At 43.3% G+C, this 14,375-nt stretch overlaps 1 protein-coding gene across 1 annotated transcript; it reads left to right on the forward strand.

The window, feature by feature from the left end:
• The first annotated feature begins 7,799 nt into the window (after positions 1–7,799).
• Positions 7,800–10,219, forward strand: LOC133448947 (tripartite motif-containing protein 16-like). Its single transcript, XM_061727972.1, has one exon. It carries the CDS (start codon positions 7,930–7,932, stop codon positions 9,595–9,597), a length of 1,668 nt encoding a protein of 555 aa, XP_061583956.1. The 5' UTR covers positions 7,800–7,929; the 3' UTR covers positions 9,598–10,219.
• The last annotated feature ends 4,156 nt before the right edge of the window (positions 10,220–14,375 follow it).

Raw genomic sequence — 14,375 nt, forward strand, 5'->3', positions numbered from 1 at the left:
TCTGTTCTTCATCTTCTCTGTTTGTTCTCTCTTTTCCTGCTCTGCCCAGCTGCTCTCCGGCAGGAGGGCCCCCCCTTATAAGACAACTTCTGTTGTAATAGATGCTATATAATTCAAAAAATTGCATTGAAACATTGAAAAATCACATAATAATGTGATATTATACAAGGAAAACGTCAGAAAAGGCAACTAGAGGAAACTTTATACAAAGACTCGAGCCTGCAGATCACTGAATTACTGAGATTAACATCCACAAGGGACTGAAATCCTTTCGTCTGTTTTCGCTGAAATAGGGAAGGTCATTTTTAGTTGAACTTTTACTTTTCAAATCACAGTCATGGTGCATTTGCACAACATTCAGCTTACAGAGGTCCTCTGTAATCATTACATACCGGTATTACTGCAGGTCCCCAGATAATTCTAGTCCAGTGAAAATACGGCACATGACAAAAATAACTAACTGTCATCACTTTACCTGCTAAGTGTTTAGCATTTCAGTGACAGCTTAGCTATGAATTAAAGCTGCAGTCGGGAACTTGCCAAAAATTCAGTGACAGGCTAGAAAATTTGAACACATACAATGTTCATGCTCCTCCCAACCTCTCCACTCACAAACAGGTGCTTGCTTTGCTAGGCATGATGATTATGGATAAAGAAGTGATAACCATTGGCTGATCCGAGTGTCAATCAATATTATTAGAAATACATTGTGTAGCTTGATATAAACTTTCTCCGGGTGGTACAAAAAAATTCACTCCTCTCAGAGGTGTCATCGATGTTAAATCCAACGATTGAACACCAAAATGGCTCTTTGAACCATTTGAACCTGTACATTTGTTTATTTCTGCTTTAAATTTAGACATTTGAACAATGGAGATTGAGTCGCTTTTGCAGCCAGCCTCTAGTGGTCAGTCGAGGAACTGCAACCATTCTTCGTTCCACGTGGGCCTCAACCTTAGATGTTAGATGGAGGTTGGATGGTTGAAGCCTGGTGAGGCTGGAGTGGAGGGGGTGGGGGGTTGTCTGAAGTCTGGGTGACTCTGATTGACATTCAGTAAACACACCCCCAGGCTCTGATTGGATGAGCTGTGATGGGAACAGTGGAAACTTGTTCATGTGATATTATCAGAAAATAGACGTAATTTCAACACAATACACTTACCGACTGTAACCTAACATAACAGAGTATTAGTGATGGGAATCGAGAACTGGTTCTTGTTCAGAACCGGTTCCCAGTGGTTCAACTCCTTGGAATTCTTTGCAAATTTTGCAAACGATTCCCTTTTCGATTCCAGTGGGCACGAATGACCTCGTAACGCACGTTGCGTAGCTTACTCACGTTGCTATGCTACGCAACGTGCGTAAGCCAGCAGTCAATAGTAAACATGGCGCCCAAGCGATACGAACGCTCAAGAGTCTGGTTAATATTCAGTAAAAAAGACGACAACAAAGCGTCTTCCAATACTTGCCAAGTGAATATTTCATCAAAGGGAGGAAACACTACCAACATGCTGGAACAACACAGCATGCAATAACAATCAATGGATGTTGCCTCTTTGATCCGCTCCGGACCAACGTCAGTAATTCTAAACCCACCAGCAGCAGTAACGTTAGCATGTCCTTGGCTAATAATACTGCAGGTAACTAATTAACTAACGAATGCTGCCTATCATATTAGCGCCATTTGCCTCATTGTTGTCGTTTTTTTACAAATGAGAATTGATTGAGCCGCTCGGTGGCACAGTGGGTAAGCAAGCAACTCATATACTGAGGCTACAGTCCTCCTGCAGCGGTCGCAGGTTCAAATCCTGGCCTGTGTACCTTTGCTGCACGTCATCCCCATTCTCTCTCTCTCTACCCCCTTCCTGTCTGCAACTTGAATAAAGGGCCACTAGAGCCAAAAAAAAATCTTTAAAACAAATGAGAATTGATAAAGAACTGAATTGTTAAGCAGAATCAAAAATGGAATTGTAAAAATATTATCAATTCCCATCCCTACAGAGTATAATAAATATATTTTAAGGATTATATGGCTCCGTGTGCTGTTATTTTTCACTAAAATGATACTGCAAACTGGTCTGGGTTTGCCTCAAAGGGTTTGGGGGTGAAGGTGGCCAACCCTTGTCTGGTCTGGCAGTCCTCGCTAGATGTGTCAGTACTGACAAGAGAAACAAGGACGGATAAACAGATTTGATGAGAAAAAAAAAGTTAACGTTAGAATCATAGATTAGTATGAACTAAGCTAAACTAAAGGAACTCTGGCTGACAGCCAAGGCGGTGCCTGAATAGGTCTTTTGTCAGATCAGACCACTGAAAACCTGCTGGTTTCTGGCTGGGGGCCGAGTTGGTCACTGCTTCTGCAGCCTGGTCCAGGCGAGACGCCGTCACCCTCTAACCGTTCAAGACAAGCATGGAATGATCTGGAAGGATAGTTTTGGTATCGACATACGGAGGACAGCGTCATCCATTGGCAAAAAAAAAGAAAAAACTCAGATATGAAACATGTTTGTTGTAATCTGAAAGAGTTTCCTTGCAAATCTGTGAGTTTAAACCATCTGAACAAACATGTGTTGCCTGTCAAAACATGTAAGTGCCTGTAAAAAAGTTTAACAGATTAATTTATAACCACACTTCATTTTACAGGGTCCACACTCACCCATCAAACTGTTTTACAACATGAAACAGATTATCAGAATCATGACAAGTATCCCTACACGGCTAGAAACACCATTATACCACCATGATCCTCATGAAGTCCTGCTGCTGAGAAGCTTATGTTGTTTTCATTTGTGTTCAACCAGGATGTACACTGCTAGGAACAGATGCAGATGTGATTCATGTTCTATCAGTCTGTGATGTCACAGAATGGCCACAAGATGGAGACATACATTTCTCAGGGAGACCTAGGAAACATCATTGCATGTTTGCTTTTTTCTGTTTTATTTCTCCTGATCCAACTACATCTGGATTACTAGAGTCTGTCCAGGAAGTGGAAAATACTTCAGTTCCTTTAGTGGCCACAAGGCGCTGGATCCAAAAGTGAGTCAAAGCCAGAGTTTGAGGAAATGCACAGAGCTAAAATTCGACTTTGACTCGTGTCTGTGTTCTGTCCGTTTGGGCCTGCCAAGTGGCTGTGATGGCCGTGACTGGTAACTCAAAAAACCCGGTGGATGGAAACTATAAAATATGAGGTCCAGTGCAATAAAGAGGAAGTAACATCAGCCCCAAAAACATTCACAATAAAACATATCCCTTAACCTTTGATTGACAGAAAATTATCATAGGAAACCAGCGCTAATAAAGGAAAAGCAACATATGTGCGAAGAACATGGGCAAAAGTAATCCAAAACAACTTAAAAATATTAATAGTGATCAAATGAAACAAGCTCCAATAAAGAAGATGCAACATCTGTACTGTTATAAAAATTATAAAAGTGAAGCAAGACACCACTCAAAGGTATGTTATAAAAAATGGATCATGCGAAGCCAGCTCCCGCAAAGAAGACACAGCATCTCACCCAAGAGCTTGGACAAAGCACAAGCAACAAGCATCTCTAAAAGATTGGAACTCATGATGTGAACTTCAATAATGGAGAAGCAACATCTGGAACAAGAAGGAGACCCACAGCACACCTTTAAACAATCCACTGGCACAATCAAATCACATGAAGGCATTTCCTGTGATGAAAAATGGAATCAGCAGTGAGATCTGCAACAAAGGATCAGGATGAATCCACCCTGCAGCTCACTGAGAAAATTTGACATTTGACATTTTCTGGCAGTTCTGTGGCGGTCTTTTCCATGACAGTGAAAACTATCACGGCCCTGCTGTTGATGAATTTCTGCAAGAGTAGTTGAAGTCATTGTTGCTGAAAATAAAAGACATGTATCTGAAGTTTTGGACGAAACCTACGTCATCCTGGAACAGCATTATTAAGGGTCAGGAAATGGAGCTCCCACCTTCCAAGGTGGGTTTTTCCACGTTGCAGCCCTGATACATTTACTCTCTGAGCCCTGGCCAGGTGTATGTTATGACAATCGTGTTTCAGTGGAGGGAGGAAGCCTGCTGTCCAGGAACAACGCCTCTCTTTCCAGTGCTGCCTCGATGAGGAAGTCACTCATTCTTGCATGAAACAACTGCTACCGGTTCTTTACAGACAAAATAAAAAGTCTCATCCAACAGTCTCCAAAGGGCTCCTCTTGGGAATACAGTTAGACGCAGTATTACAAGTACTGTGCAAGTACTACACCCAACCTTGGCACTGTCATCATCATCATAAACAACTGCACACGGGCGTTCCTCTCAGAGTGAGTTCCAGATATCCACTTACAATGTCAATTAAAGCTGCAAGCAGCGATGAACGGGCCCTCGCACTCACGGCCACCGCCCCCAATAAGCATATCAGAAATGACACCACCCACGACTCTCTATGTCAAACCATTCAAAAGTTATAGCAGAAAAAAGGGACAACCAATCCGAAGAAGGGGCGGAGCTAATTCAGGCCAATGAAGATCAAGGACTCCATACAGAGTCTGATGACACCACCCACGACTCTATGTCAAACCATTCAAAAGTTATAGCAGAAAATCGGGACAACCAATCAGAAAAAGGGGCGTGGCTAATTAAGGCCAAAGAAGCTCAAGGACTCAATACAGAGTCCGATGACACTACCCACGACTCTCTATGTCAAACCATTCAAATGTTATAGCAGGAAATAGGGCTAACCAATCAGAAGAAGGGGTGGGGCTAATTTTCACCAATTATGGTCAAGGACTCAATACCGAGGTCCCATGACACCACCCACGACTCTTTATGTCAAACCTTTCAAAAGTTATGGCAGAGAAAAGTTTTCTAGGGGGCGCTGTTGAGCCGTTAAGCCACGCCCATTAATGCAAACCATGAAATATCAAATTTATCGCCAGGCCTGGCTTGCATGCAAAATTTGGTGACTTTTGGAGAACTATCAAATATGGACCAATCAGATGAAGGGGAGGCGCGCTTTTTGTTATCTAGCGTCGCCACGGTAACACTTTTGAAAGAGTAAAGTAAAGTGCGTAGTCGCAAGAGGGACACGCACATTTTGATGTATAATACACCTGGGTGCACATTACGGTTCGGGCCGTATTAATTGCCGAAGGAATGGCATAAATTGCGCCAAAATTACACAATTAATTCAAAATAGCCGACTTCTTGTTCGGTTTCGGCCATGGCGCCAAGAGACTTTTCTTTAAGTTGCCACATGATACAGGTGTGTACCGATTTTCGTGCATGTACGTCAAACCGTATTGTGGGGCTTGAGGAACAAAGTTTTCCGGGGGGCGCTGTTGAGCCATTTTGCCCCGCCTATTAGTGCAAACCATGAAATATCAAATTTATCGCTGGGCCTGGTTTGCATGCCAAATTTGGTGACTTTTGGGGAACTATCAAATATGGACCAATCAGATGAAGGGGGGCGCGCTTTTTGGCGTCTAGCGTCGCCACGGTAACACATTTGAAAGAGAAAAGTAATGCGCGTAGTCGCAGGATGTAGACGCACATTTTGATGTATAACACATCTGAGTTCACGACACGGTTCGGGCTGAATTAATTCTCGAAGGAATGGCATATATTGCTCCAAAATTACGCGATTAATTCAGAATGTTCAAAATGGCCGACTTCCTGTTCGGTTTCGGCCATGGCGCCAAGAGACTTTTCTTTAAGTTGCGACATGATGCAGGTGTGTACCGATTTTCGTTCATGTACGTCAAACCGTATTATGGGGCTTGAGGCGCAAAGTTTTTTCTGTCTGAACCAATCAGATGAAGGGTGGGCGCGCTTTTTGGTAATGCTTTTGAAAGAGAAAAGTAATGCGTGGTGTCGGAGGATGGAGACGCACATTTTGATGTATAACACACCTGGGTGCACGTTACGGCTCGGGCCGTATTAACTGCCGAAGGAATGGCATACGTTTCGCCAAAATGACACGATTAATTCAAAATGGCCGACATCCTGTTCGGTTTCAGGCATGACGCCAAGAGACTTTTCTTTAAGTTGCGCCATGATACAGGTGTGTACCGATTGTCGTGCATGTACGTCAAACCGTATTGTGGGGCTTGAGGCACAAAGTTTTCCGGGGGGCGCTGGGCCTCCTTCAGCTCCAGTTCAGTCCAAAGGTGTTCACGTCGGGGCATGCAAGGGTCCCTCGTTCGGCTCATCTGCGGCTCTTAATGTTTGCGGGTCACTCGTTGCAGCGCTGCAGACTATGGTTGCCATTTCAAGGCAACCAGGCGTTTCTTCAGGCACGATAATTGAGAAGGCCGGCCCATAGCTAGTAGCTCTTCATGATAAAATAGGAGTTGTGGCCTTCTTCAAAGCTCACAGACAACTCCATTGTATCGTGGACAGGTCCGAGGTACAACAGAGAGAAGAGGGGGAGCCAGCTCTTTATAGCTGGGTCTGGGCTGCCATAAATCAACAACGGCTCCTCCTGCGTTTTGGAGTCTATGTCCAATGAGGGTTCTATTCCTTATCACCAAATGGCCATAAATGCAAAGCCTGCTGGGGCCTTGAGTCATTATGGAGGTTCCTTTGTTTCAAACCATGCAGTCAACGTTAAGAAATCGAGGCTGGCCTCAGAGTTTTGCCTCAGAATTGAAATCAAGTCTTTCCATGTTCAACACAGGACTGTGGCCCAACACACTTCTGTGTTAGATGAAGTGATAGTTGTAAACCAAACCTGGAAGTGTGTGTGGTTGCTTGTTTGTAGGCCTGTGATGGACTTGTAACTCACCTTGTGTGTGTACTTTTACTAGAATGGCTGTTTAGACCACAGGGCTACAGACTAAAAACCTGTCCAAGTGTACCTCCAACTTTTACACAAAGGCAACTCATGTCATCTGCAGCAGACCACCGTGTTGATACAGGGGCAGGAAAAACCAGATGGATAGAAAGTTCAGAGAAAAACGCACTGCAACTATTTTATCACCTGTAGTACCCCCAATCAGACACTTGATGGGAGCAAAGGGCCACATTTAAAATCATAAACTAGAGTCTGGACGAAATAAACCATCATTTCTTAATTAGATCGTGACAAGGAACTTTTGAAAGAATAAACATGCAGAACAGCTGGAGCTACTTTGAAATGTGATTTAAATAAGTTTGTATCCAAATAGGACTGGGTGAATTTATTGTTTCCTCTTAAAGGAGCATGGGGCAGGATTTATGAAAAAAATGCGTATACATTTCAAGTTTTCTAATGTCAGATGAAGCGTTCCAAACCAAAACGAATGAGCCCTCTAGTGTATCTCTCCGTTGCCTTGAACAGGCTGTGTGCTGCAAAATGTGCTGCAATTCTGGGCCGGAATTTCCCGCGCTGTCCTGCAGATGTGACGTCAAATGACGCTGCATGCGCGTTCTCGACGGCGCACGAGTAAACATTGGATACGCGTGTGAGTCATGGAGGCAGCTTCAATTTGAATTGGGACTGAAAACAGATGCTGACATGGCTCATTTCCTACTGACCAGGTAAGATAACATTGTAAGTCATATTTAGAGCTTGATTTGAAAATCACATGAGATTACACATGCGCTCCCGTGCCGGCTTTGCTGTTGGCTGCAGTAACCCCGACGGTCGTCGTGTCGCTAATGAGTCTCATTTATAATTCTTGCCTCCTGCTCCTTTAAATTCTCCATTTCCTGTGGAAAACAACCACTCATGACTCCTCCCTTCTCCACAGCAGAGTTCAGCTTATTTCCTGGTTCCTCCTCCTTCACAGATCTGACAGTTTAGGGGTTGCTGAGATCACACTGCTGATGCAACAGAGAGCTGCAAAGGCTGAACTAAAGATCAGCGTGTCGAGGAGGGGACAGAAACGTGGGTTTGGTTTGTTCTGTGACGTTTGTATTTGCTTTTAAGGAAACGAAACTCAAAGCCATTATTGAGAGGTGAAATGGCGCAACAAGGAAACCAGCTTGACTCTGTGAAGTTCTGTTGTTCCATCTGTCTGGATCTACTGAAGGATCCGGTGACGATTCCCTGTGGACACAACTACTGCATGAACTGTATTAAAACATGCTGGGATGGAAAGAGTCACATAGGAGTCCACAGCTGTCCTCAGTGCAGAGAGACCTTCACACTGAGACCCGTCCTGGTGAGAAACAGCATGTTAGCAGAGTTAGTGGAGGAGATGAAGAAGACTGGACTCCAAGCTGCTCCTGCTGATCTCTGCTATGCTGGACCTGAAGATGTGACCTGTGATGTCTGCACTGGGAGGCAGGTTAAAGCTGTCAAGTCCTGTCTGGTCTGTCTGGTCTCTTATTGTGAGAAACATCTCCAACCTCACTATGATGCTCCTGCTTTTAAAAAACACCAGCTGGTGGATCCCTCCAAGAAGCTCCAGGAGAATATCTGCTCTCTCCACCATGAGGTGATGAAGATCTTCTGTCGTACTGATCAGCAGAGTATCTGTTATCTGTGTACAATGGATGAACATAAAGGTCATGAAACAGTCTCAGCTACAGCGGAAAGACGTGAGAAGCAGAAGGAGCTGGAGGTGAGTCGACAACAAATCCAGCAGAGAATCCAGGACCGAGAGAAAGACGTGGAGCTGCTTCAGCAGGAGGTGAAAAACATCAATGTCTCTGCTGATAAATCAGTGGAGAACAGTGAGAAGAGCTTCAACGTGGTGATCCGTCTCCTCCAGAAAAGAAGCTCTGATATGAAGCAGCAGGTCAGATCCCAGCAGGAACAGGAAGTGAGTCGAGTCAAAGATCTTCAGGAGAAGCAGCAGGAGATCACTGACCTGAAGAGGAGAGAAGCTGAGTTGGAGAAGCTCTGCCACACAGAGGACCACAACCAGTTCCTCCACAACTACCCCTCACCGTCACCCCTCAGTGGGTCCACACACTCATCCAGCATCCAGATTCGTCCTCTGAGGTACTTTGAGGATGTGACAGCAGCTGTGTCAGAGACCACAGATAAACTACAGGACCTTCTGAGAGAGTCGTGGACAAACATCTCACTGTCAGTGGCTGAAGTAGATGTTTTACTGTCGGAACCAGAACCAAAGACCAGAGATGGATTCTTGAAGTATTCACGAGACATCACTCTGGATCCAAACACAGCTCACGAACAACTGTTACTGTCTAATGGGAACAGAAAAGTAACAGTAATGAAAGAAAACCAGTCATATTCCAGTCATCCAGACAGATTCAATTATTGGTTTCAGGTCCTGAGTAAGCAGAGTCTGACTGGTCGGTGTTACTGGGAGGTGGAGTGGAGAGGAAGAGCAGTTTGTGTTGCAGTCGCATACAAGAACATCAGCAGAAAAGGAAACTCAAATGATTCTGGATTTGGACACAACAACAAATGCTGGACTTTGCGTTGTGACACAGACATTTACACATTTTGGTACAACAACATTAAAACTCGTGTTTCAGGTCCTCCTTCCTCCAGAGTTGGAGTGTTCCTGGACCACAGAGCTGGTCTTCTGTCCTTCTACAGCGTCTCTGAGACCATGACCCTCCTCCACACAGTCCAGACCACCTTCACCCAGCCGCTCCACGCTGGACTTTGGGTTGATGGAAGCAGTTCAGCCCAGTTTGTTAATGTTAAGTAAGTAATTTAACCATCAAAGTGTATCAAAATGTGTTATAAGAATATGGTTAGAACAAAAACTAAACTGATGAAGAAAATCAAGTTTGTGGTTTTTAATGAACAAGTGCGTAAATAATGAAGAAGTAACAAAAACATGACCTTGTATAAGAGAGAAAAGTGTTTTTAACCGGTGATTGAAATAATATATTGGTGATTATAAAACCTGTAATTTCTTATTTCTTAGATTGAATCACTGTAATCTATTACTATCATGGAACAATTACACTTATGTTAAACATTTAGATATTGTGGGTTCTGAGTGGATTTGATTGATTATCAATGTTCATCAATTATCAAACACACAGTGTGTGTGTGTGTGTGTGTGTGTGTGTGTGTGTGTGTGTGTGTGTGTGTGTGTGTGTGTGTGTGTGTGCGTCAACAGAGAACCTTGACCTTCACAGGGCTCCACCTATGAACCAGGATGTCAACTAATGTTAATTTACATGCATTCTGATTAAATGTATTCAATTCATCCTCATTTCTGTTGATGCTACCCATGTGAAATAAAAAAACAAGTACTGCCAGGGCTGAGACGAGGGCTATGGGAGCTCTGATTGAGCAGAACAAGGACCAGGATGAGCTGATGGTTGCCACAGCCTTTGGGGTTTGTCAGATGGATCCAAGCAGAGGTCAAAGTAAAGTTAATTGTTGGGAAAGATTTCAGGTGAACGTGGATGGTGGCTCGGCTGGAGGAGGGCTGTTTTTGCACCAGTTAGCACAGGTATCAGCCTTCGTCTGTGGTCAAAATGCCCCCTGCTTAGCTAAGCTTCATCATCATACCCGTCTAGGTCACCTCACAGCCAGCTGTACAATTAACAGAATAACTTTTCACCGTTATTCACAACTTAGAAGCTTTAGCTTAAGTGGTGACAACTAGCCATTAAACTCAGCCAGCTGCCAATCACAAGACCTCGCCTCTATACACACATTAGTTGCTTTATATCAGGGGTTCTTAACCTTTCTGACCTTGGGGCCCAATTTTTTCAGTACAGAGTGGCCCGGGGCCCATTAAATATAAACACTCTATAGCAGGGGTAAGAGGTCCATTTAGAGAAAATGTACTCAAGCGAAGGTCCAGAACATCATAATATATATATATATATATATATATATATATATATATATATATATATATATATATATATATATATATATATATATATATATGTGTGTATGTGTATGTGTGTGTGTATATATTCAAGTAGCCTCATAGTTGTATCAACATCTGCATCTGACTGTTATATTAAAAAAAGTACATATTTGCCAATTAACATGTTTAACTTGAATTAAACATATTTTTTTCTCTTAAAAATAAAGTAGATTTTATTTTATTTTTCAAATGCTATCTTATTTTATTTCTCTACCAGCAGTTTGAATTTCCCCTTTTCTTTGTTAATTGTCTCAACACATTTTTATACTAAATTAATATAAACACATCTTAACAATTTAACAGTTTTGCAGTTTTTCTTTCTTCCGTCTTCCACTTCCACTTTCTGTCGTTCAGTGAGAGAACTGAGCTCTAATTTCTTCTGTCAGGACTTTAAATCTGGGCTGGATGGTGTCAGGTTCTCATGCACATGTGGAGGTGCTCATTGATGAACCTGGAACGATATTTTGTTTTAATTATGTTCATTGTGGAGAAAGCTGCTTCACAGCTGTATCTGGACCCAAACATGGGCAGGTGTTTTAAGATGGTCAGTTTATTTTTCTGTGACTTCAGTTCAGACTTGAGTGGATATGTTTGATGAAAAACTTTGTGTTTTGTTTCAGTGGCCTTTCACTTTCGCAATTTGAACGCCACGGTCTCTGAACGTATGAGACACTGGTTTTGTCCCAGTGGGAAGACTGAACAGGATGAATTTGTCCATTCCGGGTTGCATATTTAAAAATACAGCGAGCACAAAACTTAGTTTGATTTTACTTTAAGTTATTTACATTAATAAGTTGTCAGGACTCAGTGTGTCGGGTTTCATCGGAGCCTGATCAGCTGCGACGGGCATAGCCCGCACCGCAGCTCTCTGGTCGCGCTGCAGCAGTTACTTTCCGATGCTTTTTCGAAAGCCCGAACAGTCCAGTCCAGCAGACACGACAGCCCACGCATCTACATCTACCATCCTTCAGCAGTAACGACGGAGCCCGCCGCCCGAGCGGCAGCCTCAGCCGACCTCCCCGGCCGCGGGGACGCGCCGGGATAAATGAACCAATACATCCATGAAATGAACACGCGGCGCTCGCTCGCTCTGGGCGCAGACCCAATTAATCGATCCCTAATCCTGGCGGATCTAAACCTACTCTGTGCAAAATGAAGGATTTTCTCTGTAAATACACACCATTTCTCTTACTATTACACGTACAAATAGCTGAGTGTCTTCTTCTCCTCATTTGGTTGGGAGTTGCTATGCAGTCCCGCGGCCCTCGCGGCCCAAACGTACAAAACTGATTTTTTTTTGGCGGCCCACTAGATGGCGCTCGCGGCCCAAGTGTGGGCCGCGGCCCTATGGTTAAGAATCACTGCTTTATATCATTTCAAATGATGTGGTACAGGTACAGATGTACAGATGTCATGCATGTGAAATCTGGCCATGGACACTGAAATCATTTATATGTTTATCATTCACTGCAACGTGCAATTAAAATATCCGTCTGTTATCTTATTTTATATACCTGTATTTTTTATTATTGTATATACCAGTACTGTTTATAGTGTGTCATACTCCGATATTATTATTGTTTTATTATTATTTCTATTGATGCCTCTTGTTTTGCACTATCCCCTTTGCTGCTGTACACTGCGAATAAAGGAATATCTTATCTTATCTTATCTTATCTTATATGGATGTTGGGTGGATTATTAAAGGCTACATCGACTAGACACGTGTAGTCTGCAACCAACAGGTAGTTTACATTTTGCAGTAACAGTTATTGTGTAGTTTGTGGGGGAAAAAATGAATTAAAAGAGGGTGAAATTCTTTTCACATGACTGTACATAGATTTTGTTAATCAAAGTATAATTTTCTATGATCCAACTTTTATGCCTTCATCTCTCAAGACTTTCCCCCAGACATCATTTATCAAATAATGAACTGATTTACAAAGCCATAAAGCAAACAGTTGTCTGAAAATGTGCATTTATATTTAAAGCATGTTCTTTGAATAGTCAAATTTCTTAAATCAAGGTTTGGATTGAAATGTTAAAACAGTAGCTAATCATGACTAAATAAAATGGAAAATGGACAACAAATAATTAAGAATAAGTGGTAAAAGAGATTTTCAAACTTAGTGGATATGACATCCTTACCTTCTGGCCTCTGCAGATATGTGTAGCCTTGAATCAATACAACTACATTTTACACACACCATTTAACCAAAACGTGGAATCTTTACGTGTCGTCTCCACATAATAAAGTAGGCCGGGCCACTTGGTGTTTTAAAACAGAATATTCTCAAGGGCAATTTTAAAACTTTGGGAATGGCCTTTCTTTTCTTTCTTTTTTTAAATTTTAAGCCCAACCATGATTTCTTTACAATCATGCCTTCCCAGCTGTGGAAAGAGATGTTCACTGGTGTTTCACGGAGCAAAGAAACTAAACGAACACAACTGCAGTAGATGTCTAATTAGTTTCTTTCTCTGTTTATGTACTAGCATTCTGGGACCTAAGGAAGCTCAGCAACTGGCAAACTGGACCCTTCATGCCAGTATTTGGTGGGTTTTTGTTAGGGGGGGCTAGGGATAAAACAGAACTTAATCATGACAAGCCAACTTTCTCCTTGGTCCTTCAAACTGTTGCTGTACCCAGACCACTGCTAATGGAAAACTGCCTCAAATATTTACTTTAAAAAGACTTAAAGGGGACCTATTATGAAAAACATGTTTTCTCTTGCTTTAACATATATGAAGTGGTCTCCCCTCAGCCTGCCAACTCAGAGAAGGAGGAAAGCAACCAAATTCTGCAGTGTCTGTACAGACGCCCGGATGATCCATCCAGTCTGATGAGGTTTCTACGAGCCGTTCAGATTCTGCTCCCGTCCTTACGTAACGAAAATGCGATTTACATAGGTTGGCCTCCGATGTGTGAAACTACGCCCACAACTAACTCCACCGGCCGGAGCTTCCGCCATTTTTTCGTAGCGGTGTATTGCGTCATTCAGGCAGCCAATCAGCACAGAGCCTCATTATCATAGCCCACCACTCAGATTAATTAGATCAGTGATTCTTAACCATAGGGCCGCGGCCCACACTTGGGCCGCGAGCGCCATCTAGTGGGCCGCGGAAAAAAATCTGTTTTGTACGTGTGGGCCGCGAGGGCCGCGGGACTGCATAGCAACTCCCGACCAAATGAGGAGAAGAAGACACTCAGCTAGTACGTGTAATAGTAAGAGAAGTGGTGTGTATTTAAAGAGAAAATCCTTCATTTTGCACAGAGCAGGTTTAGATCCGCCAGGATCAGGGATCGATTACTTGGGTCTGCGCCCAGAGCGAGCGAGCTCAGCGTGATCATTTATCCTGACGCGGCCGGGGAGGTCGGTGCCGCTCGGGTCGCGGCTCCGTCGTTACTGGTGAAGGATGGTAGATGCGTGGGCTGTCGTGTCTGCTGGACTGGACTGTTCGGACTTTCGAAAAAGCATCGGAAAGTGACTCTGCTGCAGCGCGACCTGAGCTGCGGTGCTGGCTCTGCCCGTCGCAGTTGATCCGGCTCGGATGAAACCCGACACGCGCAGTCCTGACAACTTATTAATGTA

Source organism: Cololabis saira, chromosome 8 (genome assembly GCF_033807715.1).
Source record: "Cololabis saira isolate AMF1-May2022 chromosome 8, fColSai1.1, whole genome shotgun sequence".
In the NCBI taxonomy this organism is placed as follows: Eukaryota; Metazoa; Chordata; class Actinopteri; order Beloniformes; family Belonidae; genus Cololabis; species Cololabis saira.

Coding starts and splice junctions, on each gene's coding strand:
- LOC133448947 (XM_061727972.1), top strand. CDS start 7,930: ATGGCGCAACAAGGAAACCAGCTTGACTCTGTGAAGTTCTGTTGTTCC.